Source organism: Penicillium cosmopolitanum, assembly GCF_028827165.1.
Source record: "Penicillium cosmopolitanum strain IBT 29677 chromosome Unknown utg000013l:1.0-859999.0:1.0-860633.0, whole genome shotgun sequence".
Classification (NCBI taxonomy): Eukaryota; Fungi; Ascomycota; class Eurotiomycetes; order Eurotiales; family Aspergillaceae; genus Penicillium; species Penicillium cosmopolitanum.
The window spans coordinates 223,276-240,599 of NW_026622683.1; the positions used below are offsets into that span (position 1 = coordinate 223,276).

At 44.2% G+C, this 17,324-nt stretch overlaps 5 protein-coding genes across 5 annotated transcripts; 2 read left to right on the top strand and 3 right to left on the bottom strand.

Moving 5' to 3' along the window:
* Positions 1–452: 452 nt before the first annotated feature.
* N7509_014065 (PAS domain-containing hybrid sensor histidine kinase/response regulator) lies at positions 453–2,366 on the bottom strand (the record flags this gene model as incomplete). Its single annotated transcript, XM_056638702.1, has 1 exon — positions 453–2,366. The coding sequence occupies one exon, from the start codon at positions 2,364–2,366 to the stop codon at positions 453–455; it is 1,914 nt and encodes a 637-aa protein (XP_056480691.1).
* A 2,534-nt stretch (positions 2,367–4,900) lies between these two features.
* N7509_014066 (F-box protein) lies at positions 4,901–6,544 on the bottom strand (the record flags this gene model as incomplete). The annotated part of the gene is made up of 1 exon (XM_056638703.1): positions 4,901–6,544. One exon carries the CDS (start codon positions 6,542–6,544, stop codon positions 4,901–4,903), a length of 1,644 nt encoding a protein of 547 aa, XP_056480692.1.
* Positions 6,545–10,674: 4,130 nt separating this feature from the next.
* N7509_014067 (uncharacterized protein) lies at positions 10,675–11,274 on the bottom strand (the record flags this gene model as incomplete). Its single annotated transcript, XM_056638704.1, has 1 exon — positions 10,675–11,274. The coding sequence occupies one exon, from the start codon at positions 11,272–11,274 to the stop codon at positions 10,675–10,677; it is 600 nt and encodes a 199-aa protein (XP_056480693.1).
* An 884-nt stretch (positions 11,275–12,158) lies between these two features.
* Positions 12,159–13,829, top strand: N7509_014068 (cytochrome P450; the record flags this gene model as incomplete). The annotated part of the gene is made up of 4 exons (XM_056638705.1): positions 12,159–12,182; positions 12,267–13,379; positions 13,437–13,618; positions 13,679–13,829. The coding sequence occupies 4 exons, from the start codon at positions 12,159–12,161 to the stop codon at positions 13,827–13,829; spliced, it is 1,470 nt and encodes a 489-aa protein (XP_056480694.1).
* A 791-nt stretch (positions 13,830–14,620) lies between these two features.
* Positions 14,621–16,237, top strand: N7509_014069 (HAD-like protein; the record flags this gene model as incomplete). Its single annotated transcript, XM_056638706.1, has 4 exons — positions 14,621–15,354; positions 15,408–15,457; positions 15,515–15,660; positions 15,716–16,237. 4 exons carry the CDS (start codon positions 14,621–14,623, stop codon positions 16,235–16,237), a joined length of 1,452 nt encoding a protein of 483 aa, XP_056480695.1.
* Positions 16,238–17,324: the final 1,087 nt, after the last annotated feature.

Consider the following 17,324-nt stretch of genomic DNA (forward strand, 5'->3'; position numbering starts at 1 on the left):
AGAAAGGAAGGGGACGACACGAGCTCCAGGGCTGAGAGAGATAAATCGGTAGTAGATAACGAACTATACAGTACAAGCAAGTTGAATGGAGCCAAGCGCGACCACATTCTAGTAGGCCATTGCGAATAGTGGGGCCAAAGCCTGTCTTCAAATTCACTAGGTAATCCCAGTAACTATTCAGAATTCTGATTAAAAAAGGGCTTGAATATATAATAAACCTTGGAATTCCCTGGAGAGGGAGCCATAAACTCGAAAGAGCTCGGAAATCAGGACTGCCACGTCCTGTCTGCGGGCCCAGGCCGAGAATGTGAATTTATATTATGTGTTGAATGAAAAAAGCAGTGCTATGACATCGGATATATTTGATTTATTCTCTTCGTCAAAAAAGAAGAGCAGTTCTTAGATATTATACAGAATATGTTATACAGAATGTGAGCAAATGCCAAGCCCGACTATGCTTTGGACTGCTTGGAGAATTGGTTTATCTTCTCAATCAGATCCTTCATACTGTAAGGCTTATGGATGATATAATCCATGCCAGCTTCAAACAGTTCATTGTCCTGCTCCGCCCTGGCATTCGCCGTCACCCCAAGTATCGGAACATGTCGAGGGCCACCCTTCTCCGCATCACGAATTGCCCTAGCTGCCGTACAGCCATTCATCACTGGCATCTCTTGATCCATTAATATGCAGTCAAATTTGGTGGCACGGGCGGCATTGACCCCTTCCTGTCCATTGACAGCCTCTGAAATCTGGAATCCTTTAGACTTCAGTTTTCGAGAAAGGATCCGCCTATTGATGGCATTATCCTCAATTAAGAGAACATGGCATTTCGTGCTTTGATTTTCGTTATAAATAGCACTCGGATTTTCCTTGGTGACTTGGGAAGCTAGCTGGCTTGTATGAACTGTTCTTTCATCATCAATGGCGCCGGGCTCTGATTCTCTGGTCCTTGTCACAGCTGGATCCTTTGATATCACGGGCTCTGTAGTCGTTTGATTGACTCCACTCATTTCGTTGCCCAGTGCTTGGATTTGAGATGTCAACTGATCAATTTTAGACCCTTCCTGCCTATTAGCTGCGCTGTCGCTTGGTTTAACACTTCGGCGCACTTTGAAAAAGAATCCAAAGGTGCTTCCTTGTCCTTCTTTGGAACTGACTCCGATTTCGCCACCATGTAGATGGCACAATTTCCTGGAAACATTGAGACCAAGACCAGAACCACCATAGACACTCTCGGTTTTGGGAGTTGCTTGATTGAAACGCTCAAAAAGCTTTTTTTGGGCTTGATCGCTAATCCCAATCCCCGAGTCCTTGATGGCTACCATAACGTATGCCACTTCCCCAGATCCCCATTCGGGTGTATTCGTTGCATCCTCCCTTAATGCTTCATCTCCAGACTCGAAGAAGACCACGTTTGGCGGATATGAGGATGGTCGCTCTATCGCCGCCCCTATTGAAACTCGGATCGTTCGCTTATTCTTAGATTCCGCGGTAAATTTGACTGCGTTTGAGAGCAGATTAACAAGGACCTGGCCCATCCGATCAAGGTCAGCCATTACCCAATCAATACCAACGTCGCCATAAGACACGTCGGCTTTATAATCAAAATGAATATGGAGCTTGCGGGTCTCGGGTCGAAAGATCGCAAGTGGGCTCGTGAGATGTTGTTTCGGCTGTGCGCTTCTTGGTGAAAGCGTGAGCATAGATGCGTCGAGTTTTGAAAAGGTAAGAACATCATTGACAATCTTCTTCTGGTGAGCAATGCAAATCCCGATTGTCTCTGCAGCCTCGGCGATATCCGGTGTCGAGACTTCACTCGGCTTCTTATCGTATATTGCCTCGATGATATCCTCGGTACAGTGCAAGATCGCCGAGAGAGGATTTCGAATCTCATGACTGATCATATCGATGAATCGCTCTTGTTGTTTCTTAGATTCCCGCGCTTCCTCCGCCGCCTCCCGCTGAACAATCTCGGCTGTCTTTTCTGATGTCTTATCTGCGACCGTACAAACGAAGCCGCCATCCCCACCCAAACCAAAGCATTGAAGGTCCGCACTCTCTAACGGCTCCAGAGTTAATGCGCACCACACGATATTTTTCCCAGAGGTGCGATATTCGATACGCAGCGTTTTTCTTTTATCGTTCGTAGCGTCACGGAACTTAACGGCAGCTCGTTCTTGATCGTCCGAATGGATCGACCGCAGCCAACACTCGCGAAAATTCGTATTTGGGCATGGAATTAGCTCCTGGAACCGGCGGCTGGCGGATATTAATTTGTATTGGCGAGTGATTATAGCAACGCCATTCGGTAAAATGTTGACTAGCTCTTGTGCCGATAGATTTGGATTGAAATCCAGAGACATAGACATTTATCGTCGATGGACAGTGAAGCCCCAATTGTAAGTCGAAAGGTTGAGTTGGATTAATTAAAGAGCGGGGGAGTTCCCATCAAACTTCAAAAGTCTTTCAGCCCGAGTCTTCGAGGCCCAGTACGAGTGGCCTGGACTCTTTTTCCTTAGCTCACTGACCCATACGTCATTGCGGAGGTAAAGCACCACGATGTGGCGAAATGTTGAGGAGGGTTCATTAGTTGGCTTCTGCGTTCGGAAACCATCACCATTGCTGGAGGGTACTCTCTGCATTGAGTTAGTGTCAAAGAAGGTTATTTGCGAAACCCTTTATCTTTATATGGCGAGTATCTATGGTGATGAAGAATGCTACTCCGGGGCTAGTACTATCTATATAGCGAAAGGTCCGGGATGATCGGCAGGGTGTTGATACTGAGTAGCTCCAGTAATCCGTACTGTCCACTCTAATGTACATATGTAGGCTTTGAATACTAGACCGATAAAATAGGATAAAAATACTATTTTATTGTGTGTGGACAAGGAAATATTAACCACCGGTACTTGGCAGCAACTCACCGCCCTGATTATTACAATACAGTACACACGCCCATCAATATTGAACCGGGGGAGTCAGTGTAGCTTTACAGTGATATAACAAAAGTTACACAGCAGAATAAGTACCAGCGTGCTAATAGTTATTTCCTTGTTCGCCTGTTGAAAATTCGAACATCTCGTACATATTTGTCTACTCACCTATCATGGGCCACGCTGTACATTTAGAGCAAATTTCAATGTCAAGTGTTATGATACTTGCATGGACGCTAAAAATGACACCAGTAAGATAAAATTGAATTTCGACGTTCATAAAACACGAGGTCGAGGTCGCATTCCCGAAAAGCAGCCAGTTTCGATCTGATCAATCGCGGTTATGACAAATGAAGAGAGAGAAAAGGAAGAAAAAACCCTGTTTCAAGTTGTAAACTCCACCACCCCTTTTTATGCTGAACGAATTACACCACTTTCCCAAATGCATATATTCTCCTTCTGCATTAATTGGATGCTCCTGGGGTGGTGGTTCAGCCATTGCCAACTTTCTCCTCGCCACCGCCAACGGTCCCCCCCCTTGTTGAACTTGAATTTCCAGATTCACGCATGATTCTTATATTTCGACTCAAATTAGTTTTATTCTGATGACTTTGCCTTTCCCTGCTGTGCCCACCTTCCTCGGAGAGAGAGAGCGTATCATCTCTCTACTTGTATAGCCTTCTTTTGTTTACTGCAGAGCTACCTCCGCCATGTTACTTCGACCTCCGGTCGTATTGCGACAGGTTGACCAATACTAAGTCAGTATTAGCACAAGCAGAGAGCAAAAATTCTATAAGTAAATCCCACTATAGTAATTTGTATCTGTTCGGTTATACTTATTAGCAGTATAATCCTTAGAACACCTCTAAAGTCTATAAGCTAACCATACGGCTAACTTAGATACTTACTAAGATTCTCTCTAGATTTATATACCTTAGAATAAATCAGTGCCACTACTCTAGTAAATAAAATTATTACCCAATCGTCTCCTGACCCTGCTCTGACTACATTTACATAACTAGACGCTCTCTGCCTAAATACCCGGTATATAATTATCTTACTGTTTAGTCAACAAGAGCAGTATATTCTAACTAAGGCTACTGAGACCCTTAGTCTTCAGGATAATATCTATTATAATACTTATAACAAGCTTTTGATCGGGAATTATATTCTATTATATAATTATAGTTGTGAGGATGCTCAGATGCTCACAGAGATCAACGTACGGCGTAGCATACGAAGCAAAGGAAACAGTAGCTGTTCGACGAAAGTAATAGCTTAAGGAGAAGAAGGAGGAAGCTAAGATAGAACTAAGTACATGTAGGCGTGGATGCCTAAGTGGATGCCATCTACGTCAGGCATACGCAACTGGTAACAACCCTAGTTCGTTACAATTCTAGTAGATAAGACAGCTTTAGAGACTTTACTATTAAAAAGCCAGTAGTAGAAGAGTACCTTAGGCAAATATCGAACTATACTAAAGAATATAATAGGGGCTTTTCGTATAAATAGTAGTTATAATATATATAAGGTATCTCTAAGATTAGCTGTAAATAGAGTACTCTAATTAGCTAGATTACCTAAATTACCGGATTATCGTTTTTCTAGTACTTCTGTTTATAGGATAGTTTATAGGATTATAAATACGTAGGATACTACTTCTATTAAGTTTTCTGGTGACGATAGAGAGGTAGTAGTGAAGAGAGGAGTGCTGTTGGTCGGCTGGGTATCGCGGGTACATAGGACGTGGATCGCTCGTACCCAAGTTTATATAGGAATTACACACTAATCTGGATTCGGAATGCCTATGGTCCATTTAGCAAAAGGGTCGTCCATTTAGTAAAAGGGGTGTTGTATTTAGCAACCCTCCTCTGAATTATACAATCTCCAAATAGGAAATCTAAATTGCTATTTGCGCAAGAAAGACCAATGGATCGTTGACTAGAAGAGAAAACTGCCAGAAGTCAAAGTGAATATGGATCAAGTGCATCCTTCCATGTCCCCCATTCAAATTTAGGGCCGATGTCTGGCGGGGACTCAAATGGATTCTCTGCGTCCTCGTATAAGAAAGCATGTATCTCCTTTTCAAACCAGATAACGTCACCATTACCACACATATCCTTCTCAGTACCAATAATAACATTGGGTCGGCTATTGAGCCACAGGGTCTTTTCCTGTATTTGCTTGCGCATCTCTTCTAAGAAGACATGCCACGAATATTCACCATCAACGAATACTAGGAGGCTCAGCTTGACGGAAACAACCGTATCTGGCAATTTTGAAAGGCATGAGATAACATTGGTCTGGCTGACAATGAATCGTGATAACTCGAAGTGGAGAAGTTTGTGCCATTTCTCAAGAGGAAACATACTCTCCACGAGAACAGGTACGGTGCTAATCGGTGGCTCGTCGCCTTCAAAGTAACCATCCAGTCCAGCGGTATAGAAGCTGAACTCTTCTAGATCACCCGCTTCACTTAGTGCGGCACGAAGTTTTCCGTTTCTGAAGGATTGCCACCTAGGTTCGGACCCGGTTCCACCAAATATGAGAGGAAGATCGAGGCGCCGGAATCCTGGGTGCTTAAGAACCTCGACGAAATTATCGTATTCCGGACAAGGATCTTCGAATATCCTGCAATTGATTCCCGTGAACCGCAGCCTAGCATCAAGACTCAGCTCCACTACATCGTGTTTATGTTGGGCAAGTGCACGTATCGCAATGCGGAATCCACGGTATTTTTCTCTTTGCCTTTCATCAACAGTTTGCCAGGGGAATGCGGGTACATCTTCTGGCTCTTCTGTAAGGGATGTTGGCCATCCAAAGGGGATAGGATAGAAAAACCCAGGTGGAAAAGCTCGAATCATCGGAGTTTGGTAAAATGGACCAAAGAGCAGGTTGTGGGTACTCGGGGTCACTGTGACTCTTCTCAGTGCGGTGAACTTTTCGAGTCCGTACACAAACGCCTCTTCGTCATAGCCTCCGGCAAGAACATCATCTTGTTTTTTGACTAATTGGCGATAATATTCCCAACACTCGCCCAATGAGGGCCCAACTTCACACAGGTCTTGTATACTGGGACATTCCACAGGTAAAAGGGAACTCCCTGAGCGCCGGTCAATCGTACGCTCTAGAGATTGCTTGCATGCAGCCTTAAACCAGTGGGGGCACCTTTGCCTCTTGAATCTCCTACTTCGTATCACGAGCTGAACACAATCATAGTCCTCCTCTCGAAAATATGGATCTTCCAAGCCTTCGTCCCAGTCTTCTTCCTCGTTGAACTCGTCAATCTCATTGTCACTTATATCGGTGTTTGGTAACCAGATGCCCTGCTCGGGATGGATAATATCGTCACCGCCGTGGGAAAGCCGTGCATCATCCCAGATGATTTCCGTTATATTGTGGCGAAATTCCTCGTGATCTGCAACGGCGCGAAAGACTTTGATGTTGAGAGGATTGGCTGACAAGAACACTCTGGAGAGTCGGAGCTGCACCGAATCGCAGTATTGCTTAGAGACAAGGCGGAGGGACTTGATATCGCTATTGGGAAGATACGATAATATCGTATGGACCAGCTCCACAGGGAGATTGAGCATTGGAAGGGGTGTCATTATGTTGTGTCGGAAAGAAGGGGAAGTGGGTAAACATTTGAAGGAAACAAAGCTATCAGAGCAGGGAAGACCCTGATTTTTGACCCTCAAATTTATGTATTGGCTAAAACTCATCAGCGTCTCAGACCCCTATTGCGACCGACACTAGGAATACTCCGTAATTACATATAATAATCAACCATTGCTCTCCACCCCACAGTTAGCCCCGCTATTTTTTCCCCTCTCAGCTCAGCCTCTTTTGTTGGACGGCATTAGCAATGCTGTTGTTTGTATAGTATAAATTTGTTCCTCTTGCGGAGTGATACTGTCGCACTGAAAGCCCTGCACTTGGTACCCTTACTAGTATACAATAGGCACTGCCTGGGAATGGCCCCCAAATATCGGAGGTTTCAATTTGACCCCAGGACCTCTGATACTCCACTTTCGAGTCACGCCAAGACCTTGGGACCGCGATCTTGCATATCCATTATCTTAGTGCAGAGTATACCACATGCAGTATCACCCAAACTTTCTCAACATTTTTTGAACCATGTAGAGGTTTTTTGAACGTCATTTGCGGCCAGACAGCACTTGAGGGTACTTGCGTAGGTACCTGGTTTGGGCTGTTGAGATGATAAACTCCCTAGATGGTCCATTGATATGTAGCCTATCCCGTTGGTCGTATGAATTAAGCACTCAGGATTGATATGCATTCAAAGACGTTCAATTGATGTTGTTCTTTCAGTGGTAGAGGCGGACCTAGTGCTTGATCAATATCAATCAATTGATATCAACAATGGATGTCAACTGAATGCATAGAGCATTTGAAAGGGTGTTTGGGATCAACAAGGGCGGGTTATATATACACATCAAATGTGTACATACAATAGATCATCTATAGATCTCTCATTACTGGAACTGAGTGTCATACTGCATTATCCATTATAGTCGTATTATTCAATCATGCTTATTGTCTGAAATCCAGAAATTTGTAATCAGACGGTTCTCATTTTCATCTCAGCGTGGCTTTCATCCATTTGATGAAGAGCGCCGGATGAAAAAATTAGTACCGACAAATCTGCGCTCAAAATCTACTGGTTGGTAAGGAATTCAGACAGCCGAATCATGATCAGCTCCCGATTGCTTGTTTTCAAAGTATTTTGCGATTTGCTGTGATTTGCGATTAAGTGATGGCGGGACACTAGAGTTGTATGAATTCGCGGACCACATCCAAAGTTCGGATCTCCTGGAGCGTCAAATAATATTACGTTGATAATACATCGAGCAAAAGTACAGCCACGCTATTGAGAGACTATAAAGAGAGCAGAGGTCTACCAGCGTAGAAGCTTGACAGGGGAAGTATCTCTTGTATACCTCGGCCGTAAACAGCACATACATCACTACTTCACGCACTACCAATCAGAGAAGCTATTCAATCACGTCATAATAGATCAATCGTTAGGCAACATATTATTTTTATTTTTATTATTATAACAGACCACGCTCACACAAATGTAGGAAGTCATTCGAATGATATCGACCTTCAACTCGCGCTGGGTTCTTTCGGAGCGCCGCCTTGCCAAATATCAGCAGGAATTGACAGAGACACGGCAGTTGCTGGTACAGACCAACAGGGACTTAGATGAAGTTGCGAAGCTAGCAGAAGTGCTCTATGAGACGAATCGAAGAATGGGAGTCGTCACGGACTATCTTCTAAAGCATCAAGGCTTGAAAGATGGAGATCAAGAGCCCAAGTCGTTTGATGCGATGTTTAATTGGGCTGTAGTGCAAGCGGGGTTATCCTTGGAAACCAAATCCGAAGAAGGCAGGGTGCCTGTCAAAAATACAACAGACAGTGATGTCACAGCTGGGGCAAATGTTCTGTTGGAAATGAGCAATGCAAATAAGTCTATTTAGAAGTTACTTGGTTGTATGCGTAGTGACTTAAGGCTGGTGCAGGCCAGGAACGAAGTCGTGTCATCGAATTTCACTCCCGGAATATCTATACGAATAATCAATTCTCAATTTTTCATCTTATCTTCGCATTGTATAGATCCTCATGTACTTCCTTTGCAACAGAACAAGCGACCATCATTTGGAGTACATACAACAATATTCTGGTGAGGGCTTGAAGATACCTCGATAAAGGAATCACAGAAAGAGAATTAAGTACGAATAGTGTGCTCTCTGAAAAAAAGTCTTCGACAAGAAGATTAAGGGAAGCAATGTAAATGTATTTATTTAATGTGACGCTTCTCTCAAGATTGTTTAGGACAAAATTAAAATTAGGGGCAATCGCAAGATATAATGCTAGAATCATGACTAGGCTATTTTTCGTCCACGAGAGCTCAAATTGGTCAGAGCACAATCTACCACTTATGTCATTTGCGAAAGTCTACTCAGGGTCAGCTGCTGCATTGATGCCGACCGACTAGCCAGGGGCAGCAAACTTTGAACAATCAGCTCTTGGTTCGCAAGAATGCTTACTTAATGCTTTATCCAATGCGAGGCGAGAAGCCTTTTACAAAAAAAAATTGTACAATGACCCTTGGAAGGTTCTTTGTCGCGTTAACTCTGTCCTCTGTTGTAATTAAATGTTTGTAGTAGAGGCTTGCCGATAGAAACATCGTGAGCATAAGAGCTCCTGAAAGTGTACTTAAGGATGAAATGTGGGGCTATTGAGAACCAGATTTACGGATATGTCCATTGGCATATACGCCACGCAACTGTGCTTTCAAAGGTCGTCGAATGTCAGGTATACTATACACCAGTTTGATCCTGTTTCTGCCCTGGCGTGCTGAGACTGGTTACTGATAAATTGTCGAATTGTAGAGAGAGATACAAACCTGTGAAAAAACTCGAGGTCCTCAAATATGCCAGTCTCGGGTTGATTCACAGAGTTCATCCATGTCAGCTACGTGCGATTAAATATCAGGGTTTCATCAATACTTGAATATTTCCAAGCACTTGAAAATGCACTTTAAAAATCGTAAATTTGATGGTATACATTGGTGTAGGCTTTTGAAATCAATGAATGTGCCCAGTATTTAGCCTCGTAGTATGTTTCCACCTTATATAAATCTCAAGAAACACCCATTCTTTTCTAATAACAGGAAAGAAACCATTCTGATCTAACCGAGGTATTGCTCTTGGCTTCTCCTTTCATCTGGTTCCTGTATTGACTCTCGTTCACTTAGTCCGACTTCTATACGCCAGGAAACTCCAGACTGACTGCTTCGCCGATAAGCTCCCAGCCTGGGACCAAGCGCTCAGTCGTGCCAGTAAGGTTCCTCCGGCTACCTTCAACGGTTTCCATCCATCGAGCTTGCCCTCGATTAAACCACCCACAATTTGCATAGCCTCATAATAAATCTGAGACAACGACACGCTGGGTGGGACCGCTTTTTACGAGATTTCCTTCTTCCGTTTCCTTCCGTTTTCCTCCCGAAGTTTCAGCTTCTTCCACGCTTCAATTCGACAAGGTTTGCTTGATTATTAATAAATAATGTACATCGTTAATAACTACTCCGCAGTCAAGACCTCTTAGTACATATATCTAGGTAAGTACCCACCTACCTAGATACTATTCCTGATCTCTGAAAGCTTGGAAAGAAGTATCTACTACCTAGTGTAATGGGGATTTCCGCTCTCAACATCGGTACCCTAGGGTCATGTGACAGAAGCCTTAGCAACAAGGCTCCTGTCTTGTTTCAGGAGAATAAGTAGCGTTCGTTCTAGATTATCAATTCAACATGCATGTTCCCCCTTATGAAATGTTCTACTGAGGCTGCTGAGGTTGCGGTATCGGTATACTGCTCATGAAAGGTTCTGTTATTCGCTCTGGTGTTCGTTCTGTTGATTCTCTATAGCGTCACGCTTGCATATCGTCTCCTTGCACTCTACGAGTGTGGTGGTGTTGTCTCTTCGCGATCGACCTGTCTGCCAACGCAGACAGCCTACGAGCATTACCATCTTTCACTAGGTAGTTGGGTATCTTAGCTATCCAAAAGGGACTAGCCTGCTATTTTGGAATCAACTAATTATAACATCTTGCCTAGTAGTACTATCCATGTATATAAACTGCTTCTCCCCACTAGTACACAAGGATGTAGCCTTGTACCTAGGTGGGTAGGATGGGAGGAAATTCATCCTCAAGATTGCCAAGATATATTTTTCAACTCTTTGCACAAATGATCAGTTCCTGAGAACTGAATTCCACGCCAGCCAAAGCGTCGTGCCTGATCTATATTCCAGGATTTGTCGTCAACAAATATCACTTCATCAGGTAAAGAAGAGACCCCATCCATAACTAGCTGAAAGAATGCAGGGTCTGGCTTGCTCAGTCCGGTCCAGCCCGAAGCAAAAACTTTGTCGAAGATGTTCATGTGCGAGGGGAAAGTAACATGTAAATAGTCGATATCCTTCGCAGGTATATTCGACATAGCATAGATAGGAATTCCATATTGCTCTTTAATCGTGCGAACAAAGGAAAATAGAGCTGTGTTGGGTTCCAGAGACGAGCGCGCTGTTTGGAAGACCATTTCTAGCTCCGAGGCATCAATCCCGAGCTCGGATCCCCGGGATTCACAGAAGTTTCGCTCCGAGGAAATCAGTCCTCTTTCATACTGCGAATACTGATCGCACTTCAGCAGGGTCTTCAGAGACGGTTGTGCTTCGCTGGTAGACTCCGAGCCCCATTCAAAAAGAACGTTGCCAAGATCAAGCACAATCGCTTTCTGCGGAAGGGTCATGCCGGGCTTTCTTTGCATTAAGTATTTCTATGCAAGAGAGATTGGTCGATAACTGGATTTTGGATAACCTGTAGCTGCAGGTCAGTCCCAGGAGCAAATAATAAGATAATATCAAAATCGCCACATACTTTTACCCATCAGAGTAAAATTCGTGGAACTACAATATTCGACGATGTCGAAGATTTGTGTTCTCCAAGTATGTCGAATCAAGACAGGATCGGTACCGTGAAGCGAAATTGGCTGCCGATGTTGTGTGATACTTCTCAGATGATGCTCCGCGGTCGGATAAATGACGTCGCACTCTGCCGATTTGTGAGGATATTTCTCCTTTAGTGGAGAGGATCGGAATCCAGGAATCCACCCTCGAAACCCAGTGTAAAATATTTTGCTCCACATGGTTCCATAGACGCAATTTTCGGATTACATGCGAAGGATCAAGAACTTGCGGTGGAGATCTGCGTCTTGCCCACCAGATCGGGACCGGGTGGATACATGACCCACCAGTCCTGTACAGAAACACCCCGTGACCGTATGGAGCTATGCAGTCAAGTTACTGTAGAGAGAGAGCTTCAAAGTGTAAGAGGGCACGACACTATCGTATAAACGCAACAGGCTACGTCATGTCTTGATTTATCATTACTGTACGGCGTAAGCAAAATTACATATAATCAAGGACCGTGGGATTGGTGGCTATGAACTAGACGAAACGGCGATTAAGTTGCATCTGTGACGTGATTCGGCCTTTGTTTTCTTGGTGTTGAAAATCATGCACAGTCGACACGTACGGGTTCCAGCACCATCGTTGAGCATATTCATGACTACCCATTCTCTTCTTTCTTTCTATGCTTATCCGATTGTTGATTTCCCACCACCCGATCACCGTAATGATTTTTTTACTTCTCTCTCTGGTATGATAACTATAGCTATCAACTCAGAACTATCGCCTGGTTGGATTGATCACAAGTTGCGCAACTAATTATACATTTCTCCAGGTGCTTGGTGGCTCTGTTTTGCGTCTGCTCTATCGCAAATGGCTCCATCCACTGGCTCATTTTCCTGGGCCGGCTTCGGCAGCTGTCTCAAATCTACCATATGTCAAATGGGTTATTTCAGGACAGTTGCATCAACGGCTTCGTGAGCTGCACGACGAATATGGCGACGTGGTGCGCATTCGGCCCAATTCTCTCGTGTATCGATCTTCGCAAGCTTGGAAAGATATCTATGGGCATCGCAAGGGAGGCGCCCTGCCATTTATCAAAGATCCCGAATTCTTCACGCCAGCTCCTCCAGGCCATGCTCATCTGATAAATGCCAATGAGGCTGATCATGCGCGTCAAAGACGATTACTTTCTCATGCTTTCTCTGACCGCGTAATGCGCGACCAAGAACCACTGATCATGTCTCACGTCAACACGTTCATACAGAAGCTAAAAGACAAGGCTCGGGAAGGAGAGGTCATTGATATGACGGACTGGCTGAATTTTCTTACATTTGATATTGTTGGAGATCTTGCTTTCGGAGAACCATTTGGCTGTCTCAAAGACTCTGCGTATCATCCTTGGGTGGGGACCATCTTCAACAGTATCAAGACTGGTGCGATCTTGCGCGCCTTTGCGGTATATCCTCATTTGGCCAATTCCATGAGGCATTTAATGCCGAAGAGGCTCACTGAGAAAAGGAGAGCACATTACCAGATGAGCAAGGAGAAGATGCTTCGGCGACTATCTATTCAGACACAGCGTCCGGATTTCGTCTCATATATTCTTCGATACAACGAAGATGATGAACGATGCATGTCCAGATCCGAAATAGAGATGAACGCAGCAATCATTATACAAGCTGGGAGTGAAACTAGTGCCAGCGTATTATGCTCTTGCATCTATCTGCTCTTGCAACGACCTGAATGCCTTGAACGTGCCGTGAATGAAATTCGCAGCACTTTCATTCATGACTCTGATATCACTTTTACAGCCTCCTCAAAATTGGATTATGTCAGTGCCGTGATTGAGGAGAGTCTTCGGCTCTTTCCTGCAATCCCAGCAATTCTTCCAAGACTGGTACCGGATGGAGGTGCCACGATCAACGGAGAATTCGTACCTGCTCATGTGCGTTTTTCACCCCCACTAGCGAAAGGTAACAACTAACTTGGTTTTGAAACCTAGACCTCGGTTTCTGTTGCTCATTATTCTGCGTATCGTGGGAGTGAAAATTTCACTGACCCGGATACTTTCGCCCCTGAACGATGGCTTGATTCGGCTCCCAAAGAGTTTACTCCATATCAGAGTGATCAACACGACGTATTCCAGCCTTTTTCTTACGGGCCGCGAGGGTGCATCGGCCAGAAGTAAGTGATATGATATTATCTCAATATATCCCCTCGGCTGACTCTAAATGTCATTTTTAGCCTTGCATACGCAGAAATGCGTAATATCCTGGCGAAGTTGCTATGGCATTTTGATATTACCCAGGATTTCGTGTCGCCGCAGTGGGTTAATCCTAAAAGCTATATTGTATGGGCAAAGCGTCCACTACATGTTCGACTTGAAGAAAGGTAGAGATGAATATTGGTATAGTGAAGTTCATGAATGCAAAAATGCAGTATAAAGCTGGTCCTCGTAACAAGAAAAAAATTCTATTTCTGATAAGCATTATATCAGGAACATCAAAATCTGCCAATTGAAGAAAAGAGTAAATTTGACGTGAGCGCTGCTTTAGAATACCAGAATAGGCAAGTACCTAAAAACCTCGTCCGAACAAGATCGATCGGACGAGATCGGGAATATTCTGGTACCAAGACATTTGATGACGATCGACAGCCTGAAAAATCATAGAAAAATACATGGCATGTGGAGTAGATCTGACGTATCAGTCAGTACCACTTTCTATACAAAGGCGATCTTGCTGCAACCCTATCTTTATACTTACTTTGAGTCCAGATCGAATTTGAAAGCTCCTGTGGAATGACTCAAAATTTGATTACAGGTAATTAGACTAGTTTGAGCTATGCGAGGTGTATGATCCAGGCCTATTTCTTTGACGGACACCTGCGTGTCGATCCACCGTTTCGATAGGTTTTCATAGGTTCCGTAAAAAGAATTGTCAGTAGAATTATTTTCTCTTGGCATCGATTCGTAGATGCCCAGATCGGTCAAGCCACCGAGGAACCTCTCCGAACGTGGGGCATCTCGTCATGTTCACGAAAATCCGACATCGGTCGCGTGCCTGGATTCCCCTTTCGCCTTCCCTCGAAGTCAGTTTACCGTTTATAAATTCGTTTATCCTTATGGAACTGGAACAAAGTTGGGAACATATCTGACTACTCAGCGCTCATTTTCATCGAAGCATAATGATTGGAACTTACCATGACCCCGACACAAAAGCTTTATTTATCGAGCTTAAAAACTTGGTACTTCAATCATCATGGAAAGGAGTCACCTTGCCTTCGAATACTTTCAAGTCTGTGATATGCAGCGGCGCAACTGCAGAGCATCAATGTGGCCTGACTACGGAGGAGAAGTATTATGAACGTCTAGCTTCGGATTTTGGGTACTCTGCCGATGAAATCAAGACCTCATTTACAGCAATTCGGGATTCGATGACCGTGGACGAGTCCTTCATGGATTCTCTCGTCGCTCTAAAATCAAAATTTGGCAAGGAGTTGAAGATTTATGCAATGGCTAACCTTTCGCTCGAAGATTTCACAGCGGCAAAGGCTTTGGACACTGATTGGTCAATCTTCAATAAGATATTCGTGTCCAGTGATATTGGTATGCGGAAGCCAGAGCTTCGGTTTTTCAAGTCAATCTTGAGTAGATTGAACATGGAGCCGAAGCAAGCAATCGTCATTGATGATGACACAGATAACTTACTTGGAGCCATGTCACTCGGAATGCGGGGCATTCTTTACCCGGGAGTCTCTGTCAATCAAGCCGTTACCAATATGCTTGATCGCGATCCGATTGCACGAGGGGAGATATTCCTCCAGGAAAACGCCAAGCAACTTGACTCAATTACCCACACTGGAATCAAAATCAAAGAGAATTTTGCGCAGCTATTGATTCTAGAGTCAACAGGCCAAGGGTATGAACATGCAAGCAGCCTTTTAATGCGCACGCCTTTCTGATGACTTGCAGGGCGTTAGTTGATATCGAATCACATGAGAAGACATGGAACTACTTTGTGGGTACGGCAAATCATTCCTCTCCATAATTATTGAGCTCGCAGAATTAATGCTGTACAGGACCACCTATTATTTCACCCACCTACTCTCCGGATGACTTTGATACAACATCTTTAGGATGTACAGTATTTGATCGACCTATGCAAGTGATGAACGAGGTCATGGATATTGCTCTCGCCTACCGAAATCCCGATGGTATTGTGCAAGTATGTTTGGGAACTACCCATTAGTATAATGATCTTTGCTCATTTATCGACCCAGACTTTTATCACCGACCTTAAGAACCGTGTTGATCCAGTCGTTTGTTGCAATGTTCTGAGTCTATTTTGCAAATATGGTCGCCATACAGAACTCTCGGAAAGTCTCGAATGGATACGCCATGTCTTGCAAACACGTGCATACATCAATGGAACCTCGTACTATCCAATGCCTGAGAGTTTCCTATACTTCTTTTCCCGTTTTCTGCGATACCTTGAGCCCCATGACAAATCTCTCCACTGCACGCTGAAACATTTGCTCTCTGAGAGATTAAGGGAGCGCATTGGGATACCCGTTGATGCTCTTAGTCTTGCGATTCGTGTGATTGCTTGCCATGAGGTGGGAATAGTCGACGAAAGAGAATCGGACGAGCTCATCAAATCACAACATGAAGATGGTGGATGGGAACTAGGAACCCTCTATCGATTTGCTTCAAAACAGCTATGGGTAGGTAATCGTGGTGTCACCACATCATTTGCAATTGAAGCTATCCGTCGAAGTCGAAGCGCGGTAGGTCTTGAGTGAAAGCAATGATTTTGAACGTTGAACCGTTTTCTATAAGATCATATTCAAGTTGTGTTTAGAAGATTGTACTCAATTTATCTCCAATTGCAATAAATGTTGCTTTGACGCACAGCCAAGAGATAAATTTTGACTCTCGCCGATGACTTGCCTCTGCCTCGGTGGTAAATATAACTTCAATTCAATTGACATAAAAGCCACACGTGCGTGATGAATACTGCCAGTGTCGGACTTCCGCAACCCTTTCCTCTTCTCCGGATAGCGGAGGTTACAGGCTAGTAATCAATACGCCCAAAGCACTCACGGCTTATTTTTTTTCCTTTAAAAAAGGGACATGAATTACGCGCTGTTCGATGAGTCTGATACGGTGCCGAGTGGCGCATTCCGTGAACCACCATGGCGGGAAATGATGTTCATGTGGGCTCTAGGTTCTTCCGCTGTGGATTTCACTAGTGGAATGTCACTAGTGGAATTTCTCTACTCCGTACTCCGTACATAAGACATGAAACAGGTTTTTATCAAGATTAAGTGGCACTTATGAGGTCCCGCTTGGTGATTCATTTATTTGCCAGCCACGGTGGTCCAAATCGCCCCGCTGTGGGCCGGAAATTTCAATAAAATGTGGGACCTAGTTTTTCACCGATCTTGAAGAAAAGCGATCTAGATCTGCGCGATCTACATAGTACATGGTATCTGATTTCTGGAAGCTGGATCGGCGGTACGATAACCATTAAGAGGAAGCGAGTCTGATATGCACCACTTACGTAAATATTTGGGAAATTCTGATTGACCGGCATCGTGAACTCGATAACAGCACCACAGGGCTTCAGATCGTTGCAGCAACTCCTTCAGGTCAAAAATTGACTGATTATCGGTTTCCACATCTGCATTTCTCTCAAAAGATAGCTCCAATCTCTACAGTGCACAGCTCAAAGGCTTGTGAAAATGAAGGATCCTGAATGTTCTGGTAAACAGTCTTACATTCTTCGGCAGCTTCATAACTCCCCATATGCCTGTTCGTCAGCAACACAGCTAAGCGGCGGAATCGCAAACCTGTCATATCGAGGGATACTCTTTCGAGCTCTGGAAG